Raw genomic sequence first — 21,964 nt, 5'->3', positions numbered from 1 at the left:
TTCTAATGGTATTTTTTCAGTGAATGGAGTCCTCGGAAAAATCCGAATTGTTTCCCAGAAAGGTCTTGAAAAGTCCTTGAATTTGTCGTCTAAAAATGAGAACGAACCCTGTCCAAGAGAGACCCGCGTCTCCGTTGACCCATTGATGGAAAGTGTGCAGACCAAACAGTTGGGTTTCTTCAATGAAACTTTTCAACACTGAATGAGCTATTTGTAATTCTTTTAGCTTAAAGGCAAGTTCATAGAACTCTTTCCTTGCCTTGTATTGCAAGTTAACTTAACTGAAACTCCGCTTGTTATTTACGCCGTCACAAATGTCAAGATCATCCCCTTAAATTTTCGTTAATTTGAAATGGCTCTGAACCCTGTCTACAGAATTGCAAAAAGTTGTATCTTAAACATGGTTATCAGAAGTCGACGGATTTCATCAAGGCGTTTTTTAATTATAAGCGCTTGAAGCTAAAATCAAGGCTGTATTGACAGATTGTTTCGTTGCTATAGTAACCTATTATGCCTATTAAGAGGACCACAACTTGTTCACCAATGATTGGGCGTTTATGTGATACCTTTATTGCAGCGTCACTTGTTAAACAGTGGTAGCATTGATCCGTCAAAGTATAACTGTTGGAAACTGTTGCCAGCCACCTATTACTTGCAATCTTTCCGACTCTGCGCAGATGACGTCATGAATACCGGTAGGCCATTCCGAAATTGCGCAGGGAACTGGGGCGAGTTTCAAATTTAAACCAATCAATAAACTGACACCACTACATGAAAGATCACGTTGAGAGTAGTCATTTGAACAAGTATGATGCTTTTAGGGTGAACAGAGACAAGTTACAGACCTTGAAACATGGTCCCAAATCCAGACAATTATACAAACGTCTCTAATGTTAATGGTGAGACGGCGTACCCCAAAACCATATAAACTCTTAAAATTTTTTTCATCATAATAATTATAATGTTTTATCGACTACCTCCGATTAAAACGCAAGGAAAACAGCCACATCCAGTGGATTTTGAGAATATTTCATGATCGCATTATCGCGAAACTCAACGTCGCATTTAATACATTAAAATTGTAATTTGTATTAAATGAAGTTACCTTCAAATATGCAGGCTATAATTTAGAAAGGTTGTTTTTGTTCCAGCCAAGCCGAAACAAACTCTATCGGCTTTCCCACTAAAAATACCTTTACGTCCAACAAGTGGTGCTTCGCCATTGCGTTTGAACACGTGCACGATGGACCCGCCCCCTACCCCCCCCCCCCGGGCCAAGACTGCCTTAAACAATTCCCCGTCCCCGTGCACGAAGTGCTGAATTTGTCCCGGGGGTTGCCCGGGAGGGAGATGATAACAGTTGGAATTCTAGTACGCATAAGCATAAGTATAAGAATATAAAAACTTTACGTTCTTATGCTTATGCGTATGCTTATGTCACTGTTATGTTGTCCAGTGGGGACGTGGTTGGCATAAGTATAAAGATAGCGTAAGTATAAGCATGTAAGCATAAGCGAAAGACTTTCAGCCAATCAGCGAACACTTTATGCTTATGCCGACCATGTCCTCCGGCCCTAGACATAACACCGACATAAGCAGAAGCAGAAGCAGAAGCAGAAAGCTTATGCTTATGTCGCAGCCGTTCCCACTAGTGCATAAGCTTCTTTTATACTTCTGCTCATGCTTATGCTTGCGTCGCAAGTGAGTACCGTGCTTTCTGACTCCTTGTATCTCTGCAGTGAGTGGTTTCATGGCAAGAAACGCACTCTTTCTTGCGGAAAACTACGGACTTGCCTCACTGAACAATCCACAAACTCTCTGTCAGAACTTAATAAGTTGTGAATGTACGACATTAGTAATTATCATCAACTAATTTCTCCCTACATCAATACGTTGTCAGCTCGCAGGTCAGGCAAGAGACTATTTTTTTGGGTCAGAAAAATAAAATATCGGGTTTTTTTTGTACATTGTTAAGTTAGAAAACAAAAAGGTCATGATATTCCATACTGTAGAAAATTTACAGTAAGAGGAATCTTAACTGCGGAAATATTTGGGGTTTCTTATTTCTTTGGGAGGGTATACAATAGCTTTTATCTAAACCAGTCGTTTCAGAGGCTCCATGAAAAAAATCATTTAAAACAAAAACAAACATATCTTTCCCCTAGTAAGTGTGAATTGGGTGAAAGTAGAACATTCCTTCCTGTATTTCACACTTTTAAAATCTTAAAACAGCATTACTATCAGGTTTTCTGACTTTTAAATCACTGCGGTCAGTGAATGAAATGATAACACGTCTGGAATCATCTGAAAATCTACGTGTTGCGTGCATGCGATAAGAAATCAGGATACACCTATACCTTATGTATGTAGGGCGGATTCCAAAAGAACGCAACAAGTTTTCAGTTGCAAAATAGTTCGACATTGTCTGGGCTGAAAGTAAATAAATAAATAAATCAAAGGAAAACTACAGAATGTGAAAGTAAGTGTCAAGTGGGGGGGATAAGAAACCGGAAACTAAAAATGATAAATCAAGACCCTGCTGAAAAGTGCTCATTCCTGACATTTTCACCTTTCCCGACCACGTAAAGAACTGCTCATTCATTTAATGTCGAAAATATGACCTACAGTATTTCGAATCATGATTAACAAAGACCATCGTTTTCATAAACTTTGTCTAAATCTATATGAAAACTATCAAAGTTATTTTTGTTTCCAGTCGTTTTACCTCAGACCTATCTGTTGTCCTCTATAGCTACCTAATAATTTGCTTTGTGTTGGTGTTCATTTTCAGACCATTTAGCTGTATCAATCGATTCAAGACTGGTTTTTGACTATTTTTTCAGACTTGTAGGGGTGCCTGAGAGAAGGAGGGGGTGGGGAACGGTCTTCATATTTGATCTGACCGCAAGGCATTTGTTACCCATTTCCTGACAGCGATGATTTATTATTTCAATCCAACCTGCCAAGATGTCACTTCAGAGGTGTTTCATCTATTATGCATGCAAAATTAATGAAGTGTCAAAAGTGATAAACATTTAATGACTTTCTCTGCTGCGTTGAAGTAGTGTGCCTGTCTCTTTTACCAACCAGGTGAAGGAGAAGTGTCGAAACCTCTCAAAGTGAAATAAACTCAACTGTGCGTAAATAAACACAAAAAACGTTGCAAACTGTGCTTGTTCCACAGGTGCAAAATTTAGTAGAGCTAAATTTAATTATTTTCTCAGATCTGTGTGTCTTTTAGCCTCTTAAAACAGGAGTCAACTTGCACCTTCCTGACAGAATTTTCTTTTCAGGCAACTGGTAAAATTTTTTTTCAATTATCCTTCACGCGCGGCAGCGGACAACTATAATAATTCGTACGGCCGATTTCGCAACGGATAGCCTGCAGAACAGAGGGCTCGTGTATCGCGCTAGAGCCCGCTAATCCGCCTGTACTGCAGGCTACGCAACGGAGGACTTGAGAAGCCGAACACAAGCGACAGAACTGGTGATTATGCTCTCCTAATTGTCCCCAATGATTGTTCTTAACGGCAATGAAACAAATAAAAAGTATCTGGGGGACGAATCATGCTGTCAAACTAAATTACTTGACTGACTCCCTTCATTACTAGGTGAAACTAAATAGAAGCAGTGAATATCTCGACTCCCACGATCGGGATACTGCACAGTTCTATTTGAGTGTTGGCCAAAAAAACATACCGCCTAGTCAAGCTATTCAGTGTCATAACAATTTTTAGCATACAGTGTCTCTATCAACTACAATGCTCCTTGGCCTCCTCCTATCAAATCTTGTAACATACTTACGTAGTAAACAACCTATTACATTGTAAATCGATTAGATACGGGCACTAAGAAATACGAAACTATAATTGTAATTTACTCTTTTCGTTTTGAATTCATCCAGTCTATTTTAATTCAGTTGTGAAGTGGAAGTGATAAAACTTGAAAAGTGAGCCTAAATCTCGGACCTTGAACTCGGAGAAGCAGGAAAGGGTCAATGATGCCTGTAATTGATAAAACTGTTTTTTTTTTTTTCCAGTTATGAAACTTAAAAAGAAGGAATCGGTGATTTGCTGTGTTTTGAAAGATATTTTATTTCTAAAATGTTTAAAATGACATCGAAAGATTGGTAAACCGCGACGAAAACCGCTCGGGACAAAAAGGCGAAAATTAACCAGATTACTATAGTAGGTAATGACAGCAAAAAACATAAATCAACACGCCAAATGAATCGAGTTTCCAGGTCTCGAAATCCTCAAACATTCAAGATATTTCGGTTATTCTACCTCACAGAATTTAACCAGTCAAATCTTCAGGTTTCTGCGGAACTAGCTACTGAGTTTGGTTTGCGCGCACGTCATCTTCACTCTGAGGCGAACGGCTGTGTAAGTACAGCTTGCACGCCAATGTAAACACATCGTCCTACGCTTAAACCGATTCATTCTTTTTTCAATTCTGATGATTCTTTTGCAAAGTTTGCAGGGGATGTTCGGGCTGAAACTATAAATCTTGTTCCGTGAACTATTTTGGAACGTTTCAGCGAGGAAGGCGTCACGCGCGCGGTGAAACTAAAGGAAGTAGGAGTCTCTTCTGTGACGTCACATCGACGGATATTTTCTTTCGGCACATTATTGACACTGGGCATACATTTCCATGCAAAGATGATGTGAACTTGTTCTATCGCGATCGGTCTAGGCACTCGGCGGTACCGATCCTTTCTTTTACATTTTAGTTAGACTTTTGTATTTATTATTTTTTAACGGAATTGTTGCTGAACTGGGTCCTAATATGCCCACAAGTCCTAGCTATTACATGTTCGTTATCTTGTTCGCGGTCGCCGCAATGATGTTGAACTCGGCGACGTGTCGAACTCGCACAGTGTATTCCAATACATGGGTTGTGCAAGTCGATGGCGGTCTGACAGGGGCTGAGAGGATAGCAGCCGAAAGAGGTCTTACACTGTTAGGACAGGTAAGGGAACAAAGTCTTATGATATATCGTGTCGTGATTTTGCTGCGTTATTTCATACGCGGGTTCGAGTATCGCAAGGGAATTCAACTTATCGACAGATCTATGAGGTTTGGGCGGTTTTGTTTGCGCACTAAACGAGAAACATTTATGTTTTGCCTTGGTCGATAGGTTGGAAGTTTGGAAGGATTTTATATGTTCAAGCATAATACACATCCTAAACGATCGAGACGCGATGCCGTGGATATTACATCGGAGTTGAGCGAACATCCCAATGTAAGTATCGTATGAAGTATTGTTGTTATCGGATACATGTAAGTTTGAGGAAGTTTATTCCCTCAGTAACTATATCTTGGCAATTCTTCCTTGTTTCAGGTTATTTGGGCCGACCAGCAAATTGTAAAGAGACGCGTACGCAGGGATTTCGATCCTCACTACAATGACCCAGATTTTGATAAACAGTGGTTTCTTGTAAGTATTATACCGGTAAATTATATTGAGTGATGAAGGAAAATACTAGTGCTTTAACCCATGAATAAGCGATGGATAATTGACGACGAACTGCTATGTCAAATACATTTTTGAAGTGTTGTAATTCACTCTATTCAACTCAAGTGAGCGAAATAGACAGGTTAATTAATTGATTTTTGGGACTCAAAAACGCGGGATTTTTCGATTTTAAAATAAGCGTATTAATTATAAACATCGCGTAAGCCAGATTCAGTATTTAACTCTTATAGCTTACAATGATTGCTATTTAAAGTATTGCGGAGGGAGATTATTTTTCTAACATGTATGATGTCAATATATAATACAGCAACTACATGTATACTCAATGTGAATAATATTGCTTCACCCCTTTGTTGAGCTATATGTTAAAATGCCATTAAATTAGTTGTTTAGATCCCGTTAGACCGATTTACATGTCAATTTGTCAAGCAGATCAGCTGGCAACAACAACAATCTTTATTTCGTGCCCAATGATGGTACAAATACATGAGATCAACCAATTCAAGGAAACTGGAAAGTCAATCAGCAGAATGGACTGTCTCTGACCTCTTGTAGGAGTGCACGGAAACCCTGTTTATCGGGTTACTGCAGGGAGTAGAGGAGATGTTCATATAAATGACATGTCTGATGAGTCACAGACGAAAAACACAGCCTGTACACTGTTAAGAGGCTGGCCTGGTTCTTTGTAATGAGATAAACATTTTGTTCCTATAACTGTTCAACCTTGGCTCAAAAAAGAGCAAAAAAAGCATTTGGCAAAACTCAACACTGATTGTCTAACAGAACAAGGTCTCCCTAAGTCTGCATATGACCCAAGTGGCCCATTATGCTAGGGCATATCTCCAGTTTAATAAGCATGAAGCGACCAGGAGTATTCTACTCCCTCTTGGATGGGATGCTAGTCCATTGCAGGGTTACCCTTCAGCATTAAATTCGCTGGTACTCATTTATACACCTGGATGGAGAGAGGGACTGTGAGAGTAAAGTGCCTTGTCCAAGAGCATAACACAAGCCCGGCTAGGGCTCGAACCTGGACCACTCGTTCTCGTTCTAAGGCATTAAGTTAGGATGATAGTGCAGTGAATGCGACCTAATCATCACAGGCTAACGGAAGAAGCTTTACAATCTGCACTTACTTTTTGTTATTTTTTAATTTGAGTTCTATGAAACCACAAAGTAAAACTCAAACCCTAACCTGAGGGTCTGACTTACCATGCATAACCATCAGTAGGATACTACTTCAATCTTCCTTTCTGGACTCACTTGCTCAAAGGGTGGATAATGCCATCCACCTGATAAATCACTATACAGTGGATAGTGTAGTTTGTTTTGCCAAAACCTATCCACTGGATAGTGATTAATCAGGGCCCAGTAAATCGAAGGCTGGATAATGCTATCCACTGGATAAATCGCTATCTAGTGGATAGCGTTATCCAATCTTTGAAAACTAGTACCCTGGACTGGAATGTACCTGTTGTGTGACATGTGCAGAGGTATAAAAAGTATAAAAACTCAAACACTCCTGGTATTGGGATTTAGCCATGCAGTTTTTTTCTTTTCAGCATAACACAGACAGCATATTTAGAGGCTATGACCACAATGTCCTTCCAGTTTGGGGACAGGGTGTTACTGGGAAGAATGTTGTTGTTTCTATATTGGATGATGGTAGGTTTTCCTTAACTGTCTAATAATTTTCATTGTAAGACAGTTTTTTGATACATTGATATCTCAATGAAAGCTCTAGAGTCTGCTGTTAATTAAGTGTTCTGAAGATATTTTCCTGCACAAAAATATGCTAGTTACCAGGAAATCTGGCTCCAGTTGCAATTCGATCTACCCATTTTCCCATCTAAAACAACGGGAAAATCCAACGGATAGCTCATCTCAGACAGAAGATCAGGATCTGTTTGCTACATGGGAAATTATCTGTTTTCTAGTTAAATAATAGCTATTTTTTTCTTTGCAATTATATCAGTAGTGTTGTTGATATTGTATTTGTCAACAGTTTTTGTTTTAACTAGTCACTCTGTACCCCTTTATAAACATAGTGAAGACAGAAAATAAATTAATATAAAGCTGCTGACGTTTGGTATTTTATTTATGATATTTTCTATTAATTGCTTTTGTAGGAATTGAATATACACACAGGGATTTAAAGGCCAATTATGTAAGTACTTGAGAGATTTGTGTTACCGAAAAATTTTAACGAAACATTTTTGCCAACATTATGGTTACATCTGAATTTCACTGTAATGAAGTTGTACAGTACAAGAATGTACAAGATTTGGGGGTGTATTTTGTTATTATTATCATTAAGAAGTTCTTGGTTTCATTGAGACAAAGCAAACTAAAAGTAACTAGAGACAATAAGTTTGCCTTTGTTTAAAAATCTCTTCAAGTTCTTCATTTGTATCAAAGCATAATGTTAATGCCGTGATCATCTTAACTTGGATGTGAAGACAGTCTTAATTTTTTCACATAGCTATAATATCCCTGTTAGTCAGTACATTTTGAATTGTGCAGAATGAGCTTGAAACAGAACTATTATTTCTGCTTTTAAGGATCCAGCAGCTAGTTATGACTATAACAGTAATGATGCAGACCCTGCACCAAGAGCAACATGGAATGATGAAAACAGGTCAGTTGATTTGACAACACAAGGGTTAAACAGAGGGTGCAACATCAATGATCCCACACCATTGAACAGTGAAGTATTCTACTCCTGTGAGTCACAAAGACATAATTATGTAATAGCAGAATGGTAAATTAAGACAATTTTGCATGGTCTATTTCAAATTAGGCAGTTCGATTGGCTAACTACTTAATAGATTCCATGTAACCGTGCATCTGCACCATTCACCGTCAATTCCCTAAAAATGATCAATGCCACATGTTCTCTTCACAGTATCAAAACATTGTTAAGTAGACAAATGATGAATCTTTGCAAGACGAAAACATCTCTTTTCTTGATCAGTCGTCTATTTTTGTAATAAGAATTTTATTTGTTTCTTACTCTCTGTAGACATGGAACAAGATGTGCAGGTGAAGTAGCTGCAGCAGGAAACAACAGTGTCTGTGGGGTGGGTGTGGCACCAGGCTCAAAAGTAGGAGGTAAGCTGCATGACCATATTTTGGTTAAAGTAATATTTCAAACATGAAAGATTGTGTTTGACCACATTTCCAAGCACCAGGAAGAGAGTTAATTTGCAGCAGAGTATTTATGATGAACAGGCTTTTAGCCAGGATTTGAAAAGTGGGCATCCAAAATGTGCTACAGGACCTGCTCAAATGAATAATTTAAAAGGCAACATAAGAAAAATAGAATGATTTTCTGTAATAAGTGGCTATCCACAGGACCCCTGGATGCCCATCTGGCTAAAAGCCTGATGATTAACCTCAAGGAGTTTGGATGTGTGATCAAGCACTGTTTTGAGTGTTTGATAATTATCTTCTCAATCAAAACTAAAACTAATGAGAAAAAGGGAAATAAAATCATGAAAATGTCTTGGAAAAATCTGTGCTTAAATTTTCAAAACTTTAAGGTGGTTCCCCATGTTCAGATTTTTTAAAACTTTGGCAAAAGTTGCTTCTTACCATGTTTATCAAAATTGATAACATGAAAAAATTTCACTGTGCCGATTTTGAATTATAAGACCCTAAATCTGTAATTAAGGGTGTTTTTAGCAGGTCATACTGTTCCTATGGTAGCCTATTGTTTCACAAAAAATAATGATAACAACGTTTTCACCAATGATTGGGCAGTTTTTAGATACCATGATTGTAGCATCGAGTGATATATAACGAGTGGTTATAATGACCCATCAAAATCTAAGTGCTGGAAACTGTTTTGAGCCACCTTTAAGTGTTTATGGCAACATTATTAGAATTATGAACCAATCAAAAACAAAATAATACTAGTAAAAGTTTTGTCAGGAACTTGATACATACATTGTCAACAACCAATGCTTGGTATACTATTGTTGATGATACAGAGTGTAATTTGGCAATGAGTTATCTAATAGCATTATTCTGTGCGTTCAAGGTGTGCGAATGCTAGATGGTGATGTGACAGATGCAGTAGAGGCCTCATCTCTTAGTCTCAATCCACAGCATATTGATTTGTATAGTTCAAGCTGGGGACCAGATGATGATGGAAGGACAGTTGATGGACCGGCTAAATTAGCAAAAAAGGCATTTGAAGATGGTTGTAAAAAAGTAAGCAAAAATATCTTCTGTTACTAAATTCTTTGCCAGTTATGGTAAAAGTGAACTGAGGTGGTTTCACTTGTGAATAAATGACAGTGTTATAACTTATGACTGAATGCTTTTTTGTTTGTCTGACGAGAATGTATGAATAGGAGGATAAGTGCATGGATGGACACTAGCAGGTTCAACTTAAGTCTGGCACATGATCAGAACAAGTTGTGCAAATGTAGGAAAATAAATAAATAAATAAATAAATATACATTTATTATATTTATGTAACAGTCATGTATGCTGGCAGTACTAACAAAACATTAAAACAATAAATAATATGAATTGATATTTGACTTAATAAATGTATAATAATTACTAATCTGCTCATGCAGTCTTAATGCTGCAAGCCCTTAGGAAATACACCCGTAGTGAGTTATGTCTCTGAAATACCCTCAGTCCTCCAAGAGGTGGAGCTTACTGGGGTAAGTTCAATTTTCATTCATGGAAAAAGTTCGAGAATGTAGCTTATCATTTTCATCTCATTTGATTAGGGTCGTGGTGGATTAGGCTCCATTTTTGTGTGGGCTTCTGGGAATGGAGGAAGAGGTCATGACAGCTGCGCGTGTGATGGCTACACAAACAGTGTTTACACCCTGTCAATCAGTTCTGCAACAGAACATGGAACGTCTCCATGGTATTCAGAATACTGCTCATCAACTCTTGCTACTACCTTTAGCAGTGGAAATTATGAAATGAGAAAAATTGTAAGTACTTGGTAGTTTGGTTGCTTGCAATATATATATTTGAATAAGGTTTTAAAATTGTGTTGCTTTTGAATGTTAAGACGTTTCTCTGGGTGTTTTCTTATTATGCAAAAATCTCGAAAACATCATAACTTTCATAGTTTAATTTTTGGTTATCATGAGCTCAAACTTTAGTACAAAGGCATTACCTAAAGATTTTGGAAAAAATGATGACCTACTGTCTGTAGATCATTGTCAGTTCCAGTAAGCAAACAGTTTCTTCAAGAGTGAAGCTTGAGGAAAGCTATGATCTTTGAGTCATCAACAAACATCCAGGTTGCATATTTTTGAGGCAGATAACACACATGGCACTACTTGCCTTTTAACAGAAGACTGTTCATAAATAGAACTGTTATTTGTTTACTTGTTTAAGGTTACCACAGACCTTCATGGACGATGCACAAATTCACATACAGGTACATCTGCTTCAGCACCTCTTGCAGCAGGAATATTAGCTCTTGCTTTGGAGGTTAAGTAAGTATCAGAGTTTACCTTACCTTAAATTGGGCATTCTCCTCTGAGCTGAATTTTTTTCCAAAGAATGTTCATCAAAATGTGGGACATACTTTTGTCTGTATGCTTGCATCCATATACTTTGTTAGTTACACGTATCATATACTTCATTATGATTTTACTTTGGCAGGGGTTAATAGACCCTCCCCATATTCCAACAAACAATGGTGCTGAGTCAAGGTCAGGGGGGAGAAAAATACAGGGAATGTATGAAAATGTCCATCCCGATCTCATTCTGTTGCCATTGTTGGTGTGGGTATAAAAGATGTTTTCCTAGAACCACATCAATGTACACATGATGAGATGAGAGTAAGCATAGTTACCATTTATATATCACCTATACTGATACCAGCTCTTTCTAATGATTTGCAAGTCATTGGTGTGTTAATACTTTCTGTTCTTGTACTTTGACTAACCTACACTGTTTTGTTTCATACTTTTTTTTTCCTTTAGTCGTAACTTGACCTGGAGGGATATGCAGCATCTTGTTGTTCGTACCTCATCCAATGCCAAGTTAAAATCTGATGACTTTGTTATCAATGGAGTCGGTAGAAAGGTCAGCCACAAGTTTGGTTATGGCTTGCTTGATGCATTGGCACTTGTCAACCTTGCAAGGAAGTGGAAAACTGTACCACCACAGCATGTCTGTCGTGAAATACCAGAGGCACAGCAAAGGTGATCATACTATTTAAATTAAAATAAATTTCTAAAATGATGAGTTGGTAACGCATACTGGAACCTTCTTTTGAAAAGTCTGACTGTTCTAACCTGGTTTTTATTTTGTAGTGTTCCACTCCAAAGACTCACCAACTAGCTAGCTTGTGCACTACAAGTGGATACATGTAGGATAACTGGGATTGTCTGGGTTGTTTGCCTGACCAACTTGGAGATATAGTTGGTTGGTGGCTGAGATAGGAAGTCATCAATTCAGTCTCTCTATAGTGCCCTCACAGATATCCCAGTGCCAAAAACAGGTCTGAGATTTCAGACGTGGGTGAACAGTAGCTGTAACTTGAGCTGGAATCCAAAGTGAGGGAGGCTATTGGATTCAGCAGCCCTGCATGGGGAGAGGCTCGCTCTATTTTTTTAAAGTTTATCTGTTCTTCAACCTAACTCTTTTTTTTCCTTAGGCCTATCCCTGGGACAGGCACTTTGAAGGTGACTATACCATTTACAGCTTGTTCAGATAAGAGTGACTATGTGCGATACTTGGAGCATGTCCAGGTAGTCACAACACTGACTTTTACACGACGTGGTGACCTCAGCATCAAGCTGATTTCTCCTCAAGGTACAGTTGCAATTTTGCTGCCCCAACGTAAAGAAGACTACTCAAGCAGTGGCTTTACAAATTGGGAATTCATGTCAACTCATACTTGGGGTGAAGACCCAAAAGGAACTTGGACACTGGAGATTGAAAACCATGGTAAACAAAGCTTTGTAAAGCTTATTAAGTATTTACAATTATTGCAATAGCCTGAAAGATCCCTTAGCACAGGACACAACCAGAACCAACCAGACAATGATAACCAATCAGATGGCAGAACTGAAATAATAGATTCCAGCCTTTTTCAAATCCAGCCAATCAAATCTCCAATTCAGAACAATGAAATCTCGACTTCTTTGTTGTGATGCTTATGGGACTATGGTGTCGGTGTTAATAAATTGTCAAGCTCAAGCCATTTAAGCACTTTCACATTAGAAAATATTGTTACTTTACTTTGGATGACACATTTATAAGCGTGATAAACTCATTAGATTGACTGTTTTCCACTGTGAACGTACGGCCACACAAAATATCATTTTTACGGTTGTTGTTTAAAATCGTAAAATAAAAGATTTTGACACTTTTTTTAAAAAAATAAATTCTGCTCCTGTTGTCTGTGTGTATTTCTATTTTTACACAGCTTTCGGTTGTCATTAATGCAGCTGACTGTGAAATCCACCATGCAGTTCTTGGAAAAACCATTGCATTCACTGTCTCGTCAGCTGTACATTTCGGAGTGTGAGCTCTCTTTCTGGGTTATCAGTGTATTGAAATAAGATCTTTATCGAAAATAGTTTTCCGCGTTGTACTATCAAAGCCTCAACGTGTAAAATCACTCAGGCAAAAACAAAAGACAATAGCGCCACGCATAGGAACCTCCCTGGATGGAAGAATTGAAGATATTTCAATCAAAGAATTCAGGTTACAAGTCCATTTTTGTATCAAGTTAACTTTTCAGCTCTCCTGCTTGAAGATTGCTTTCAGCTCCTCTCAGTTACATCGAAAATAATTTGTACATTTCAAACCTGCAGACCATTTGAAGGGTTTCTTTTAAACAGCTACAACAATATTCTAACCCTACACTATGCACTCTGCTGGGGATACATCTCAGCAAGTGACACTTATGCAGCTTTTCTTTTCATGTATTTTCTAAACCAACCAACAACCCTATAGTGCAGCATATAATTCTTCTTAAACCTGCAAGCACGCAAAACTGCTAAACGTTTGAGCTCATAGTCATTTTAGCATCACAATGAACAAGTTGAGATTTCATTGTTTCATTCTCTTATGGACATTTACAAAGACCATGCCATTAAATAGCTAAATTTATTTGTGATTCTGAGATAGGTCCACTGAAATATTGACCCATTTGTTCCCAATAATGGCCCTAAGCTTATAATGGAAGGAATCTGAATTCTCTTTGATAAACCAGTGGATACAGATTTAAACTGTTCAGTCTAGAAATAAAGAAGTTTTCTTCATTCAAAGTGATGAACACTTGGCTTATGATTGATCACATGACCCACTTAAACTGTAAACTTCATCGAGATATATATGAACTTAACAAGAAATGTACACTCAAATAAAAAATATAAGTATGTGGTGAAATTAGCTGGAATACCAATATTCATGCCAGTGTTTTTAACACTTTAAGATTGGAATCTCTGAAAAATTACAAGCACATGAGGTTGTGGGATTTTTTTCTCCAGGTGCCTCTCGGAATAGTGGAATGCTCAAAGATTGGTATTTGGTTGCATATGGAACATCACAGCCAGCTCAACCTAATGATTCCACAAAGGAACCAGTTCCTGCCTGTAACTTGGAATGTCAGAATGGATGTACTGGACCAAAAGCAGATGAGTGCAATGAGTGTAAACACTTCAGAAGAAGTACCAACAATGTAAGAACACTATAGCACTAAGTATATATCATTTTATACCATCCTATAGAAAAAAAAACAGCTAATCAGATTACAGGAAAGCTCTTAAACCTGATAGCTCCCGTTGTGCATTGCAGTGACTGTGTTGACCACTGTATATTCTTATATGGCATGGTATAAAATAGTTATGTAAAGGCTCTCCTGGTATACCATTGAATATCCCACTTGTCACTTGTATTTTCTTTGTACACACACTCAGTCCTAAAAGGCTTATGTGTATACCAAAAATATAATATATTAAGTTGCTGATGGGACATTTCATTGTATTCCACCTGTTGCACAACTAGTATATCTCTATCAAATTGACTGCAAATTTACATGTATGTTACTAGCTTTTCTATTGAGTGGAACTCCTGCAGTGATGAATTAGAGCAAGGCATCTCACAGATGTGTAGTCTTATTATTTTTTTCACTTTAGGGAAACATTTGCAACTTCTACCTGGTCATGTTACTGACCTTTTATAACTCAGGCAGTATCTTAAATGAGCTATAGAGTGTTTTCACATGACACCACAGCAGCCATGTTGGTGTCCCAAACCAATTCTGTGGGAGTTGAAATCTTTTGTTATGTAAACACTTTCTTTTGTTCCAATAAATTTGTATAGCTGCTGAACGCTGCATTCCATGAAACAGTGCTATCTGTGGCTTATGGAAAGTTAATACATTATAATGCTAATTATCTTGGTTAGAGAAAATATATTTATTTGCTTCAATGATGTAACTGACATGAAATATTATCATAATGTATAGGAATGTGTTGCTGACTGCACAAACACAGAGTTCAGAGATACCAATGCAAAGCTTTGCAGACCTTGCAGTCCTGTGTGTGCAACTTGTCATGGCCCCAACACATCTGACTGTCTGTCTTGTCACTCACCCCTTATTGTACACAATGGAAGCTGTGTGAACTTTTGTCCTGATGGCTTCTACAAACATGTGCAAGATTCTGTTGTGATGTGTGGAAAGTGTGACAAGTCATGTCTAACGTGTGCTGGTAATGCAACATCCTGCAGCTCCTGCACTTCAGACTATAGACACTTTCTGGGAAAGTGTATAGCCAAATGTACTGATGGACAGTATTTAGAGGCTGATGGACAATGCGGACCTTGTCATCCTTCTTGTCATAAATGCCATGGTGGTAGTGAAAGCTCCTGCACAGAATGTGGTACTAAAGATGTACACCAAGTATTATTTCTGCATGGTGGTGAATGTAAGGCTTCTTGTCCAAGTGGTTTCTTTGGAGACAAAGACCTCAAAGAATGCAAGCCTTGTGATTCCGCTTGCAGCAGCTGTGCTGGTCCTTCAACTTCTGAATGTGTGTCCTGTGCTAAGGGATCGTTTAGACTTGGTGCTCCAGTTGGTACATGTGTTGCAAATTGCCCTGAAGGTAAGTTTTATTATGGTTTAGAAGTGCCTGTTCAAGAGACGTTTGAATGCCTGCAACTAGGAACTTTGGTTCCCAATGTATTACATGACTACTGGTGTAGTAGTAACTGGCAGAGATGGGGTTGCAGAACTTTGTTATTCCATCACAGATTGTACTCCAAGCATATTGACAGGCTACTCCAACAGTTTGGCAGAACTTGCGTATGACTAAGTGGAGAGAGGCACTGCAAAACTTGAAGTTTCAAGGAAGGATAGTAGGAATTATTGTAGCATGGTTTATAAGTTGATGCAGGCAATTTACATATCCTGTTTTTCCCTTTATCAGGTCAGTTTGGTGAATCATCTAATGGAACATGTGCTCGTTGCCAGTCATCATGCAAACATTGCGACCCTGTTGAGCCTACTAAATGCACCAGCTGTCCAGTGGGCAGATTCCTTCACATGCATCAATGCTTTTCTGCCCAACAGTGCCCTGCAGGTTCATATGCAAATACCACGTCTGGGAGATGTGAAAATTGCCAAGTTGGATGTGCCTCTTGTAGTCTTACCTCTGGTCTGAAGTGCGTTGGTTGTTCAGAAGGATTCGTCATGCACAAATCTCAGTGTCTGATGCGCTGCCCTGAAGGAACCTTCCCCAGGCATTCCAACAGGTCAGAATGGGAATGTTTTGTGTATGTTGGTAGTGACTGGATTGTTCAGTGTAGTGAACAACCGGCCGTTCAGTAGCTAGCTAATTACTTAAAGAGGACATTACTTAATTTGTACATCAAAGTTATGCAATAAAAGCTACCTTTAAGAGTTAACAAGCAGTTATTTCGCTGTCAAGCTTATTTTGAAGGAAATCTCTTGATGTTGTGATGTTGCTACTTAATAGTCGACATACCTTTTATGCAACCATTAATTTAAAAGCATGTTGTTCCTCTTGTCACACAGTTGTGTCCCATGTAATTCTACGTGCCAGACATGCTTCGGTGAAGGCAGTGATCAGTGCCTCTCGTGCTCTCTTCCAAGGCTCCTTTCTGGTTCATCATGTGTCACCAAATGTCCAACTGGAATGTTTCACAGCCAGGTTACTCATAGTTGTCAGTCGTGTCACGCAACGTGTGAATCATGCAGTGGACCATCTACTAGTGACTGCCATTCTTGTAAAGGTATTTATTTTTATTTCATAATGCAGGGTATAAATATGACAGACTATGAATCATGTACGGAACTTGTACAACACTTGTGTAGTGTTTCAACACGTCGTAGGACAATAATAATTATTTCCAAAAAGACTTCTGAAGAGTGCCAAGGGAGATTTTTAAAAATGATATAACTAGTACCGTACTTGCTTTAAACTCAGAGTGCTGGCTAAGACATGTTATGCAAAATTGTTCAACAAAAAAATAACACACTGATTTTGTGCAAAAGCCACAAACGGATTAGAAGCAACTGCTTAATTTAAAAAGTTGATATTTGAAATTGTACTTTACCTTTTGAATGCCTTTTTTGGTGATCGATAATGACTTAAAGCAATTTTAGAAAAATATATCAGTTTGTACTTCTGGACCTACCCAAACTTAAAGGGATTTTCAGGACTTCAAAGCCTTCAGGATGAGAAAAATCAAATAACGTTGGTCCAGCCTTCACAGTCTATATGTCTTCCAGCTGCAAGCAAAAGCTAATTCCATCAACAAATTATACGCCATTCACACCAACTAAACTAGATTTATTAAATCAGGTTTAGCTTTTTGTAATTTGTCGGTTCCGCTTTCAAACTACCTTGCTACCATATTTTAATCAAACAAGTTTCATCAGGTTAAGTTGTGGGGTGTGCACGATATGAGGTGCTAATTTTAACCTTGTTTAGTTAAACCACTCACAAACTTGTTTACAGTTGTGAACAGGGTATTAGACTACGAGGAGTCGGGTTTTGTTCCTGAAATCGTCCGCGCGCGGATCTTAGTTACTATTGTGCAAATCAGGAAAAGAAACGAGGAGGGAATGGGGCTCCGGAATAGGGCTCCGCACCGGCCCTTCTCGTGACTAGATCGCTCTCACATCTTCGCACGCTAGATACTTAACTTCTCGCACGCTAGGGAAAGAAAGAGACTGCTCGCAATCTATCAACAAATCTGTTGCTGTTAATTAAAATATGATGCAGTGTGAACTTAAGTCGTGTTTTCTTTCCAGCCGGCTGGTCGCTCAATGGCTCAGGATGTAAAGCATCTTGTCCAAGTGGCAAGTTTAATGGCAGTGAGGGCTGTCAGAGCTGCCATCCTGTGTGCCTTGTATGCAATGGTCCAACTGAAAAAGACTGCCTTAGCTGTAGTGAAATCAAATTTCTTGACCTACAAACAAAGCAGTGTACTTACGAGTGTCCTGATGGTTATTTTGGTGATTTGGAAACAACACACTGCAAGTCTTGTTCTCCTGGGTGTAAGAAATGTAAGAACAACGCAGAATGTTTGTCGTGTGGACCGGGGTTATTGCTTGTGGGCAACTCATGTCAAACACAATGTCCAGCAGGTCATTACCGCAGCAAAGCCAACTCTTGTGAACCTTGTGATGGTATGTGTAAGGAATGCGCTCTGTCCTCCAGTAACTGCATCCAGTGCCAAGAGCATGAAGTGTTGAGTCGTGGCAAATGTGTCAGCATTTGCCCAGTGGGAACATTTTTGCTGCAAAATACAAAGAGTTGCGCGCCCTGTCATTCTTCTTGCAAATCGTGCTCTGGACCCACTGCTAATGATTGTACAGGATGTGACACCAAATCTGTTATGGTGAACTCAAGATGTTTGGCATCTTGTCCTTCAGACTACTTCTTTGACAAGGAAGCGAACAGTTGTCAGCCATGTGACTATTACTGTTCAACCTGCAAAGGAGGTGGGTTTTATAATGTCTCACATCTTTTATAGAGTTGATTTAGTAACATAGAACCTGCTGTAAATGTCCACAGCGGTCAAATTCCTTGCGCCCTCGTAGTTCCGCTAAAACCGCCATTTTTGGTGTCTTTATCTTCTGACATCCTCCACTTTCTAGCTAAAATTTACGACCCTACATACCTTTTGTGGGAGGCGCGGTTTCCTCATGGTTAGAGCGCCCGTCTCCGAATCGAGCGGTCCGGGTTCAAGCCCTGGCCCGGGACACTATGTTGTGTTTCTGGGCAAGACACTTTACTCTCACAGTGCCTCTCTCCACCCAGATGTTTAGAGGGGTACCGGCGAATTTAATGCTGGAGGTAACCCTGCGTTGGACCAACATCCCATCCAGGGGGGAGTAGAAATACTCCTAGTCGCATCCGGGATAAGCTCCGGCCCGATGGGCCACTTGGCTCTTATGCAGAATTTACCTACCATACGTTTTGTAACAACTTCATTTTCACTTTTAACTCTTATACCTTCCAGGCTTCATACTTACCTTCCACTGTCCACACTCTTCATCCATTGAACGGACCTTAACCATATTCAAGGAAACATTAATTAAATGGGGGCTAACGCAAGTAATTGTGGAAAGTTCTAACAACCCGTTTTATACCGCAAACGTTTTTCATTGACCTCTAGTCTGGGAAATTAATTTGGGCGAGTTCAACAGCAAAATTCACTTCAATTTTGCCTTTAAAGGGGATCATGCATTTTTCCTAATTCTTATTGAATTGTATTGCAGGAAATGGTCTCAGAAATTGCACTAGATGTGTATCACCATTTGTACTATACAAGCACTACTGTATCAGAGAGTGTCCTCAGCATGGTTGGGTGTTAGATAGTGATAATCAAAAGTGTATACAATGTCACTCTTCCTGTGCGAGGTGTATTGGACCCACAGCAAATGACTGTATTGCGTGCAGGGAACCTGATACAAGTCTTGTTGGATTTTCATGTAAGAAGGAATGTCCCACTGGAACATTTGCCAATCAGGTGACAGGGCTCTGTGAGAGATGTCACCCGACATGTCAAACGTGCTCAGGAGCTGGTGCAGACAGTTGTTTATCATGTGCAGAAGACTTGGTTCAAAATAGAAGCACAGGCAGATGTAGCTCAGTTTGTCCACAAGGACAATTTTCAACCGAAGGAAAATGCAGCGAGTGTCATCCAAATTGCAAAAGTTGCAATGGTCCAGGCAGCTCTAACTGCCTCAACTGTCCCGAGGGCAAAGCGTTCTACAATTTTACTTGTGTAAATGTCTGTCCTGATCGGACTTATGTCACTGATAAGGACGGCATTCATCAGTGCCAGCCGTGTCATCCAGTCTGTCATTTATGTTATGGCCCGTCTATGGATAGCTGTCTCATGTGTAAGAATCCACTTTACCTTGAGGGCAGAATGTGCGTTGTACAGTGTTCACCTAATCATTCTATCGATGAACGCACAAGATCTTGTAATCCATGCGGAAGTGAATGTAGATCAGTAGCTAGAGATAAACATCGCTCCATTCAGTACCCAAATAACAAAGCATTGGAATTTGTACTGAAAGATCCTAAAGCGAACGGGGTATCTATCATCGCCATTGCAGCTGTGTCAGTGTCAATAGTCGTGTTCCTTGTTATGTTTGGAGTTCTTCAGTTTCGATCCAAGAAGCAACTGAGATACACCAAGGTCAATGTAGAACCATTCAGCAAGGAGGACGATGAGGAAGAGAGTTTTCTTTTAAACGGTAGAGACGACAGGCATGAAGATTCTTCCTTTTAAGGCAATCCTAGTCTTCAGTTGTCAAAAGACCTGTTTAACATTTGTGGCATGCCAACTGGACTGCAAGACCTCTTGCACAAGTTATGTATATTACTTCAATAGACAATACACATGCCGCCAGTCGGCATGTCCTGTAGTCAAGATTAACTTATATGAACAATTCCAAAATACTGAGTTGCCTAACTCCAAGTAGACTGATGTCTATGGTTGTGAATAACCATTGCAGGATGTCAGTGATAATGTGTTTTGCTATATTAATGGAAAGGAGGGTGAAGGGAAGTTTATGGAATTTTAAAACGAGAAATTCAGATTCACCAAGTCATTTCATTTTGAAAATGAAAATTGCACTACTGGGGCTTAAATTATTTTGATATTAAACTTCAGCATTGTTAAAAAGAGCAAATGCTTAAAGTCCTCAGTCTCATTATTATCATTAATTCAATCTGATAGTCTTGGCGAACAATGCTATTTTGTTTGTCTTGATAGTTCATTTTCTAACGCAATGCCAAATTTTAACAGCATACTGTAGTTAACAAGCGTCATCTTTACATGAATTGGTGACAGCGAAATGTTCTAAGTATTTTGATAGTAGAAGTTAATCCAGGGTAATCCTTTACGGCCTGTATAAAATCTATTACTGGGACAAATTGGAATTTTTTAGTACATAAAGATTTCTTATGATGGTGACGAAAGTCTCAATGAATATTATTTCAAAAATCAAAAATTAGTCTTAATCTCTTAGTTTTTACGTCAGTAAATTATTTAGTTAGTTTTAATCAAAAGAAGAATGTTTGCAGTGTTGCGATCGCGACCATCATTATCCGTACATCAAAACACCATTTCTTACCAACAATGGTTTTTTTGGAGCGCCAAGTAATCACCAAACACCCAGACAAATCGATAATTATGGAGATAATAATAAAATTATTATTACTGCAACGACATAGTAGTAACAATTATAAAGTTTTCTTGGATTATTCAAGAGAAATAAAAATATTTTTGTATAATTTATTGTTTGGTATACTTTTAAGACTTAATTTTACGAGCTTTGATAGTTAATTTTAAAAGTACGGTTTAAAATATTACTCCGGATTGGTGATTTCGCACAATTTGCAGGGTCATGAGCGTCTTGCTGATCAGTTAGGGAGAGACCCTGGGAACGAGGGTGCTTGATGACGCCGATCTTAACCGCACTCCTACTAAGGTATGGAGGTTTAGCGGCGACCTTCAGATGAAGATATACAGAACAGTAAGTACAGTGACAAATTGGGAGGAGAGGGAGGACAAAGGTGATCCGATGGCGGCTATTGGAAAGGAGGACAGGTAAGAGAGTGTAGAGGGGGATAGAAGACGCCTTACAAAAAATGCTAGAGCCTTCTATCGAAATGATAATGAATTGATGTTGGCGATACCTCTTATACTCGCTTGGGTAAGACCGCTGTAAATGGTAACCTATTTACACCGATCTCACCCACCCTCCTACTAAGGTATGGAGGTCTGGCGGCCACACGGGAATAATACTAGAACACACGGTATTATAGAATATACAAACCACCAAACATACCCAGTCTCAAAAGAAAATCCCCAAAGCTAAAACCCAAAACTATAAGAACTTCAAAAGGGACGGAAAAAGCAAAGGGGAAGAAAAATAAAATAGAACTTAAGAAGGAAGTAGACGTTTGGAAGAGGATGCAGCAGGAAACGCGGTGACGAA

The 21,964-nt window shown here is 38.9% G+C and overlaps 1 protein-coding gene across 1 annotated transcript; it reads left to right on the top strand.

Moving 5' to 3' along the window:
- Positions 1-3,209: 3,209 nt before the first annotated feature.
- LOC145478368 (proprotein convertase subtilisin/kexin type 6-like) lies at positions 3,210-21,257 on the top strand. Its single transcript, XM_081456378.1, has 18 exons — positions 3,210-4,971; positions 5,140-5,244; positions 5,344-5,439; positions 7,041-7,143; positions 7,608-7,645; positions 8,040-8,116; positions 8,501-8,589; positions 9,521-9,693; positions 10,227-10,439; positions 10,852-10,952; positions 11,445-11,666; positions 12,122-12,414; positions 13,965-14,155; positions 14,945-15,581; positions 15,906-16,230; positions 16,514-16,731; positions 17,756-18,448; positions 19,229-21,257. Exons 1-18 carry the CDS (start codon positions 4,789-4,791, stop codon positions 20,248-20,250), a joined length of 4,779 nt encoding a protein of 1,592 aa, XP_081312504.1. The 5' UTR covers positions 3,210-4,788; the 3' UTR covers positions 20,251-21,257.
- The last annotated feature ends 707 nt before the right edge of the window (positions 21,258-21,964 follow it).

This window comes from Orbicella franksi, chromosome 1 (genome assembly GCF_964199315.1).
Source record: "Orbicella franksi chromosome 1, jaOrbFran1.1, whole genome shotgun sequence".
Classification (NCBI taxonomy): domain Eukaryota; kingdom Metazoa; phylum Cnidaria; class Anthozoa; order Scleractinia; family Merulinidae; genus Orbicella; species Orbicella franksi.
The sequence above is the reverse complement of the archived record's forward strand: the minus strand, read 5'-3'. Positions and strand labels throughout refer to the sequence as shown.

What these genes read in the sequence shown, in the direction of transcription:
- LOC145478368 (XM_081456378.1), top strand. Translation starts at nt 4,789, where the DNA reads ATGCCCACAAGTCCTAGCTATTACATGTTCGTTATCTTGTTCGCGGTC. An exon ending in ACCAGGCTCAAAAGTAGGAG is followed by an intron (nt 8,590 to 9,520) that starts GTAAGCTGCATG and finishes TGTGCGTTCAAG; the next exon opens with GTGTGCGAATGCTAGATGGT. An exon ending in ATTATGAAATGAGAAAAATT is followed by an intron (nt 10,440 to 10,851) that starts GTAAGTACTTGG and finishes TACTTGTTTAAG; the next exon opens with GTTACCACAGACCTTCATGG.